Here is a 9,182-nt window from a genome sequence, read left to right as displayed (position 1 = left end):
TGCCACAGCACCCCCTTTTATACTGAGATGTAGCCAAGCAAACACAAAAATATAACTAGACACATATTGCCCGGAATTTATACTTAGTGGCACTCTGTTCTTTCTCTTCTTTTAAAGTTGATCACGATCCACCAGGCCACTTTGGTGATGGGTTAAAGTAAGATGCAGCTTGAGTTTGGAAAGCACTGGTGTAAGTCACCAGGCAGAGCCCCAAGGACAGTCTCACCTTCTCTCATTTACAGATTGTGGCACCAGGCACCTTTCACGGTAGCCCCTCCCTCCGTTACTGTGCTGGAGATGGTTGATTGTACAGCCTGTGTGTGTGTCTTCCAGACTAACTTCTTGACTGTGTCACTGGTGATTTGAAGGACCACTAACTCCTGATGCCTCAGATCACTCACTCGTTAGTTCAGTTAATATGCATGGAGGGCTTACTTTAGCCAGGTATGGTACTGGGTTCTTGGTGCAGAGAGGTGAACACATTTGACATGGTCACTGGTTTGTGGACCTCTACTTGTATCTGGCATTAGACACTATTTTTGTAGAGTAAAAGCCAAAGTTTTTTAGCCCGTGAACCTTGCCTTGATCTGAGTTCCTCATCACCTTTCTGGCCTCCTCTGTCACTCTGACTCCTTTCTCCTCTCTTTTCCAATTATGCTGGTTCCCCCATGGGTCCTAAAGGACATCAGGTGTGCTGTAGCCTCAAGGCCTTCGTACACACTGTTTCCGCCACCTGGTAAACTCTTGTTCTAGATATATTCATAGCTGCTTCCATCACCTCCTTTAAATATTAGTTAAAGCATCCTTTGCTTAATAAGTTATACCATGAATACTTTATTGAAATTGGAAGTATTTCCTTCCATCTCATCCGCTGGCATTCCTAGTCCCCTTAATCTGGTTTATTTTTCCATAGCCAGTACCTTATAACAAATAATTTATTTATTATATCTAGTGTTCTCTTGATCTCTATCATCTGAACCAAAATGAAAGATAAAGGCAAGGAATTTCTGTTGATTTTTTTCCACTGTTTTCTGTAGCACCTATAGAACCTGGTACCCAGTGGATCTTTATAAATATTTTTGTTTGATTAAAGAGTGAATAAAGAGATGAAATCAACAACCATCCAGTTAAATTAATTCTAAGTTATGATGTGATCAGAGGGGAAACAAATAACCCATGAGGTTCATGAAAGAACATGACGAACAGACCTGATTTAGACTGGGTAGTTTAAAGGAAATGATTTTTTTAGTCAGAGAACATGAGGGGGACTTCAGCTCACTACAAATAGTGCAGACCCTGCCATTTTGAGCTGAAGGAAAGTAGCATAAAGGAGTAATTTACCCCAAGCAGAAGTGTCTGAAAAGAGATGAAATCATTCGTTCATTTAACAAACACACCTTCCTGGAAGGACAGAAAGCGAATCACAGGTAGGTGCCACTCAAAGAGGATGACAGCCGTCTGTCTCGTTGACCCCAACAAAAACTCTGGCGTTGCTTCTATCTCCACTTCTGGATGAGCAAACCCAGATATTAAATGACTGTGCCACAGGTTCCCAGCTCTCAGGAGGCAGAGATAGGTATCCACATCATCTTTTTGTTTGACACTGAAGCCTGTGCTTTTTTGCTCTCTGGGCACCTACTTTGCATTAGTCTTTGAAGCAGGAACAGGACTGTTTTTCAGCCAAAGAGGGCATGGCCCTTGTCTTGAAGGAGCTCACAATATCCCCTTTTTTTCCCCAAGGTTACCAACGTGGCTCGCTTACATGAATGAGGAATGGTGCTAACTATTGGCAGGAGGCCTCAGTTCTTTGTCAGATGTACCTTTCCATAGCACTTAAATGTCTTCATCGCATGGGAGCTGCACCTCCCCAGAAAGAGTGACCCAAAAAATAGCAGAGTGGAGGCCATGAGGTTTTTCATGACCAGGTCTCAGAAGTCATGTGTCCTGTTGGTTCATTGTAGGAAGGTACAGTAGCAGAATGTGAACACCAGGAAGTGAAAAATCATTGGAGAACCAACGTGGAGGCTTTTCCCATAGATACCTATTGACCATATATTATTTACTTAATATTTTCCACTCTGCTACAATTAACGTCATCCTAAACAATGATATCAGTTAAATCACAAGCTTAATGTGCTAATTATATTTTCCAGCACAAATTAATTTAAACTTGCAATTATTAATAAACCCATGATTTGTGTCCAACCTCACTTGTTTGCGTCTTTGAGGGGAGCAGATTTTACCGCTGAGGAAACACAGGCCCCCCCAGACAGGGATTGGTCGGAGTCCTGGGGGGCTTCACAGAAAGCTTAGCTATTTGCTGCCCTCCCCGTGGAACCTGAGTGGTCACAGGATGCTGACTCTGCCCTCTACTTTCTTTCCCCAGGACCGCTTGTACTTCGTGATGGAGTATGTGAACGGGGGCGACCTCATGTACCACATCCAGCAGGTTGGCCGGTTCAAGGAGCCCCATGCTGTGTAAGGGAGGACTTCCCCGTGCTTTCCCCTGGGGTAAATGGGTTCCTCGTACCTCTGGGGCACTAGCCAGAGATGGAGTTTTAGACTTCTGAGGCTTCTTTGTGAGAAATGTTTGGCCAAGGAGAAAGGTGTTCTGCTTGAGATGCTGCCCCACACCCTCATACTGTGAAGGACATTGTGTTCCAGATCCCCCACTATTTCTTTATCTGTTCTTGTCCCTGGTTCCGGGGGAAGATCTTCTAGCTTCTGCAGGGAATGTCATTGTAGGGTTTGTTTGTTCATTTGGTGATGTTTATTGAGATCTTACTAAGTTCCGGGCCCTAAGTGCTTAATAAACATGGTTTCATGTAGTTCCAAAAATAACACTAACAAGCAGATTATTACCTTCGCTTTACAACAAGGAGGCTGACACTCAGAGGGTTTGGGGAACTTGCTCAGGATCCCAGAGTTGGTGTGAAGATGTTCCAGAATTCTGAACCCCAACTTTTTAATCCATCGTCAGTCTCCTTCACCACTCTGCCTCTCAGATGTCTTCTTCACTCCGGGAATCCAGTCGAATAGCCGCAGTAATCTGTGGTTCCTGGAATGGGGTGACTAGTTCTAGGCTTTTGGAAATGTGTTTCTCCTGCTGGTCCATTTTGTTCCTTTTGGTCCACAAGCCAGTCCCAGTCTTATTTTTAGAACAAAAATCTCATCGCGTTACTTTCCCACTTAAAAACCCGTGGGTGAACAGGAACGTGGCAAGTCATGGGAGATTAGCATCCATACCCTGTCCTGGGGTGTTGCTGAGATCCTGCTGCCCCGCAAAAGTCCCCAGGGCTTGTCTGGAACCCCATTCCATTATCCCAAAGACTTTCTGGCTCCTGTTCCATCCAGCCCGTTCTCTCCTCCCATATGCCAAGGTTGTGAGCACTGTGTTCTGGTAGGGTTTGCATTATTCTTACGCCCCCCAATCCAGCCACTGGTGTCTCTTGGCACAATTCTAATGGGACCTTAGAGCTGGCTCTCCTTTTATTTATGAAATTGAATTGACCACAATTTAAATTACATTTTCATATGCGACATATCATCAGAATTTAACATAGCTCCCAAAGCCATGTCAACCTTTGTGGGCTTTCTAGTTCTCTCACATCCTCTTTTCTTCTGGGCAGCAGTGTACATGTCTGGGTCACATGAACTGGACACATGCTGTTTCCAATCTTGGTTGTGTTATTCGTTTGTACCTATCTTGATCAAGCTCATCCTAGAGTTGATTTCTGTAAGCCTCAGTTTCCTCATTTAAAGAACAGGACAGTACTAGTAGGATGAGTAAGATTCTAATTAGGAATAAATCAAATGACGCTTGCAACAGCACGGGATAGATGGTAATCCTTCAACAGATGTTAACTGCTGTTAATATTGAAACTTGCAAGGGTTTGAAATTATTCCCCATCCACTCCATCATATGCCATGGTGGCCTCCCTGCTGGAAAATCGCTGAACTTTTGCCTGCATCCAGTTCATCCCCAAGGCAGCCTCATTGTTTCTTAAATCACCCTGCTCATCCGCCCATATTCTCAGCTTTTCATGAGCTGTAACTCCCATTCATGGTGAAATTGTAATACCCTGCACCTAGTTCAGTATTGTATTGAATTCTGAGCATTGCCAAGCATATGGTGTCCTTGAATTTCTCCATCTTTTTTTTTTTAATTTCAGATTTTATGCTGCAGAAATTGCCATTGGTCTGTTCTTCTTGCAGAGCAAGGGCATCATTTACCGGTGAGTGAACACTGCTGTACTTTCCATCTCCTGCTCTCCCTCAGCTCCTCCCTTCCCTGCATCTTTCTTCAACTGCTTTTAAAATTAGAATTCATGGTGGGGGAGGAACCCTCCAGCACTAACTTGGACATGTGTTCTGCCAGGCAGCATCGCCCACTGCCCTGGCAAAGTTTGGGGAGCTCTGTGCGGTGACAGGAGAATCTTGATGGGCTGTGATGGACGGTGTCACCAATGATGGCTCAGGACCTCACACCTGAGACCGCTTGTTCTAGAGGAGGAGTCTGTCCAACAGGGCCTCCGTACTTCGTTCTCTTGCCCGTGGACCCCACCTTTAGAGAGTAAGCAAAGAACCTTGGCTGGAGGAATGTGGTAGATCATATTATTATGAAACAAAAGATTTTTTTTTTTGCATGTAACTGCAATTTGGAAGTGGATCTCCAAGCAGCTTGCCCTGAAAGATGAGATTAAACTCCAAACTTGTTACTTGCCAGCTCTTGAAGGAGCGAGTGTGTGATCATAGCTGTGTGAGTCATATTTTATGCGAGGCAACCATCTGAGCCGAAGGCTGCCGTTGTCGGCGAGTCCAAGGCATACAATTCTCCACAGATTACATGCATGCAAATGGCACAGGCAGCCGGCCTCGGCACCTTGTTGTACAGGAGGGGCTGGCATGGCATGGGCTTCCAAGTGGTACTTGGTGTGGATGAGGGTCTATTTAAAAGATCTTGAAGAGCCATGAAAGTCTCTTTCATTAATTCATTTGATGGATATTTATCAAAGGCCTACTATGTGCTAGGCACTATTGTGGTGAGGAAATACAGCAGGAAAGCAAAGAGATGTAACTCTCATCTCTGTGGAACTTATATTCTACTGGTGGGAGACTAATGTTAGTTCATCATAAAAATACGACTTAGCAAGTAGCTCTGTAGTGCAGAGTCAAGCAAAGTAAGGAGCTGGTGTGTGCTGGGTGGTGGATGGTTGTCTCTCCTTCTGTGGAGACCATGGCTCTTGGGGTCTGGAGAGTTGGAGGTGACCTAGCCTCCCTGTAGCCAGGGTTTGACCCAGCTCAGTCTCCCAGTAGTCAACCAGTGACCCAAGAGCTGGAGCCACAGTAGTCAGCTACATCTGGCTTCCAGAGCACAAGGAAAGGCGTTTCTTGTCTGCAACACACAGAGTCCAGCATTAGTGCTTCCTGGAATGAAGGGTGAGGTTCTCCAGCTTCCTGGAGGTTTTCTGAGTGCCTCCCTGTCTTTTTTTAGGCTCCTTTTCAGATCAAAGTCATGAGAGTTGGTGTTTGCTGTTCACCATCGAGTAACTCAGTTGAGACAGAATTCTTCAAATTGATAATCAAATGAAAGCAATAAAAAGTTATGTGACAAAAGATATATAGCTTTAGAATTGCATAAGGATTGTCTTTGTGATGGTAAAGTCTTAAAATGTTACAAATCACTCTCATCTTCCTTTAGCTCTTTACTTAATTGGACAGTTCTTAAGGGAAGAGGATGAGGAATTATGCTAGACATTCTCTTCCTGAGGAACATTGCTGGATATTGGGAGGGGGGCTTCTTGTCAAACTTAGTGTTGGATTTATTGATCATTTTCTCTGGATTATGCCTTGATTCTGCCGTTAATGAATTTCTCAAAAATGAAAACAGTTGCTCCAGCCTCCTTTTGAATCAGGAATGAGGGAATAGGGAACAAAAGAATACAGTGCAACATCAGAGGCCCGTTGTGTGCCAATATGGCTGAGGTATCCCCCTCACCCTGCTCCCTGCAGGACCTGCTGGCTTTTGGCACCCAAAACTCCTCATGAAGGCATTAGCACTTCTCTAGTTGACCCCACTGCCTGTTTCTGCGCACATGGGCCAGCTGAGAGGATGTCATGTGTTATTATGAGTGGGAAAATATAAAGAACTAGTATGTTCAGTTGAAGGAAGTTGCCATAAGTCCAGCATTTCTAAGTTCCAGCGTGGCATTCAGAATCTGGTGTGGTTTGCAGAGAAGCATAAAGGTGCACATGGGTGGCACCATCGACAGCGGCAGCACCTTGGACAGACAATGGAAGGAAATGTTGCTGTTGCCGAACAGTGGGTGCAAGTGGACTTCCCCTTGGATGCAGAGACTTTGCAGATACAGATAAGAGAAGCAGGGATATATTATTTTCACGTTGTGTAACCTTTTAGTTGGATGTGACGATGGCACCTCAACGCAACTAACGTAAGCTCAAAGAGACATTTATCAGCTGCCATAACTGAACAGTCCAGGCAAGATCTGAACTTCAACCTGGATAGATTCAGGGGTTTAAATGATGTTGAGTCGCTTTGTCCCCTCCCCTCCAGGCTCTGCTTATCTTTGCTGCCCTATTCTCTCCATCAAGTGACCTCTGGAGCTTCCAGGCCTATATTCCATCCAATCCCAGTGTAAAAAAAAAAACTTACTTTTTTCCTGATGGTACCTGCAAAGTTGCCAGAGTTTTTATAGCTGCAGATCTGGCCCTATGTCCATTCCTGAACCCTTCTATGGCTCACAACATGTGGTATGTCCACTGTCCAGACAGGCCCATGCCCACTCCTGGGGCCAGAGTTTAGGGCCAGAACCTCCACGTCACATGGTGTGAGGATCAGGAAAGGGTAGACTCACCCCAAGATTACCAGAACCTCCACGTCACATGGTGTGAGGATCAGGAAAGGGTAGACTCACCCCAAGCTTAGATAAGCAGAAGCCACAGGCACCCACAGGCCAGCCAAGGGGCTCCGGGGGAGAGCTCTGCACTGGGGAGCAGGTACCCTCCCTCCTCAGGAAGTCGGGCTTCTTCGTCTCCTATTAGGACTGAGTCAGTGCGACCCACAGGTTACACCTGCTCACTGGTGCTGAAACAGAGTTAACATTGGAATGTGTGTCTGTAAGGGAACCACTGAGCAAGCTCAAGGACCTGAGTCTAATCCCCGGCACCAATAAAAAAAAGGAAAAGGAAATTATTGATATTAGGGTGATCTTACATGCAGGAGGCAGGCAAGCGTTCCCCAAAATATCAAGCTCTCCTCATCAACACAAATGGAAATAACAGAAGGAGATTGTAGTACACATCCTTTAGTTAAAGCTCAACTGTTGCCTGAAAGAATCGATGGGAACCTTGGATCATGTCCCAGGAAGTGGCCTTGAAACACCTGAAGCACTTGGAGTTAAACAAGTTTCTCTCCATCATTTGTTTGTTTGGTTTTTTTTTTTTTACCATGATTTTCAGAGATACTTTAAAACTACTTCTGTGAAAATTATATCTTTGTACAACATATAAGGGGTTTATAAATCGCAGTTTGACTCTTGGAATCTCCTGGGTATAAGATGCCTCTTCTGGTGCTGTTTAACTTCCTCTCTTTTCTTGGAGCTCCCATCTCGCTGTGTCCTCACGAGACCCTGCCACTGTGGACTCGGTAGAAAAAGAAAAGCACAGAGGTTTAGAGGCCTCTCATTTCTCTGCCAGACTGTAAACTGCCAGAGGACAGGACTAGTTTACAGCTGCCTTTCTGACCCTGTAACACCTAGCAGAGTGTTTTGTATAGTGAGTGACTAATGTTTGGGTTGAAATAAATAATATTTCAATAAATCCTGTTGTTCTTATGTCTGCTGCCGCAGGGACCTGAAACTTGACAACGTGATGCTGGACTCTGAGGGCCACATCAAGATTGCTGACTTTGGCATGTGTAAGGAGAGCATCTGGGATGGGGTGACAACCAAGACGTTCTGTGGCACTCCAGACTACATTGCCCCTGAGGTGAGAGCCGCTGGATGCCTCGCACACAGACGCTGTGACACTGTCTCCACTGCCCCTTGATGGCTGTGTGAGGGCCAGGAGGGGTGAGGACAGTACCTCAGGGTGGTCCTTCTCTTGTACTCTGAATCATTCCCTTGAGAGCACACGTGCAGATTAACTTAGCATACACCTAGTAAGTCAGGTCTAAAATACCTCAAGGTTTGGGAGAAAATTTAAATAAAACTCAAAAGAACCATGCAACACACATCAGTAAAACGCTTCATCAGGCTGCTGTAGCTTGTGGCCATATGAGACCTCCTAATTATGACACAGGAATGTTTGTTGAGAGAAAGAGAGAGAGAAACAGAAAGAACAGATTCTCAGGCTGACATATGACACGGGTCTGTGTACTATGTGTGTGGCCACTGTGATAAACCCTGGGAGACTCCAGATTTTTCTTCCTGTGCTAAAGATACAAATGGAACCCTAAGATATGTTCGTAGTGCCTTCCTACTCTTCCCGGAGGATGCAGTCGATGAACGGATTTTTTTCTCCAATGTGACACAGGACAGTAATTTGTGCCAGGCAATTCTGTTCCTTGTTTATCTGAATTGATGCTTGGAAAACTGGCATAGAACTGAGGACCTGTCACACAATCTTGGAAAAAGACATTTTAAAACTCCTGTCAGTCACTTGATATGTAACAATGGGGATGTGAATCTGCTTAAATAACTTGGCATACAGTTTAAAATCTGTGTGGTCTTCTCCCAAACACTTCCGTTTCTGGGAGCCTAGCTAGTTCACAGAAACATACTCATACACTTGTAAGCACACAGACACACATATACACGAGTGGAAGGGTATGTGTTCAAAGCCCTTCCTTCATCCCAGCATTATTTTTAATAATGAAAAATGGGAGTCAATCTCAAAGACTATCAATAAAGGAAAAATTGGCTAAAATATGCTGCATTCACATTAGAAAAATCCCATCCAGACTTTAGAATGAACCTGTGTATATTAATGTAAAATAGCACCCCTCAGTAGGGTGAGGTCAGTTGACTATGACTGATTTATAGTACAAAATCTACTCTGGTGAGGGTGGTCACTCACACCTGTAATCCCCAGTTACTCAGGAGGCTGAGGGAGTAAGATTTTGAGCCTGGGCAACTTAGCAAGCCCTGGTCTCAAAATTTTAT

At 44.7% G+C, this 9,182-nt stretch overlaps 1 protein-coding gene across 1 annotated transcript in view; it reads left to right on the top strand.

Annotated features, from left to right (window-relative positions):
• Positions 1 to 9,182, top strand: part of Prkcb (protein kinase C beta) — a 302,610-nt gene that overhangs the window by 256,139 nt on the left and 37,289 nt on the right. The window contains exons 11-13 of the mRNA XM_010623466.2: positions 2,387 to 2,478; positions 4,173 to 4,235; positions 7,869 to 8,007. Coding sequence (XP_010621768.1) covers positions 2,387 to 2,478; positions 4,173 to 4,235; positions 7,869 to 8,007 — 294 coding nt within the window. The remainder of the gene's footprint in view (positions 1 to 2,386; positions 2,479 to 4,172; positions 4,236 to 7,868; positions 8,008 to 9,182) is intronic.

The sequence above is a fragment of the Fukomys damarensis genome, unplaced genomic scaffold, assembly GCF_012274545.1.
Source record: "Fukomys damarensis isolate Sample0158 unplaced genomic scaffold, DMR_v1.0_HiC HiC_scaffold_34, whole genome shotgun sequence".
Lineage (NCBI taxonomy): Eukaryota > Metazoa > Chordata > Mammalia > Rodentia > Bathyergidae > Fukomys > Fukomys damarensis.
The sequence above is the reverse complement of the archived record's forward strand: the minus strand, read 5'-3'. Positions and strand labels throughout refer to the sequence as shown.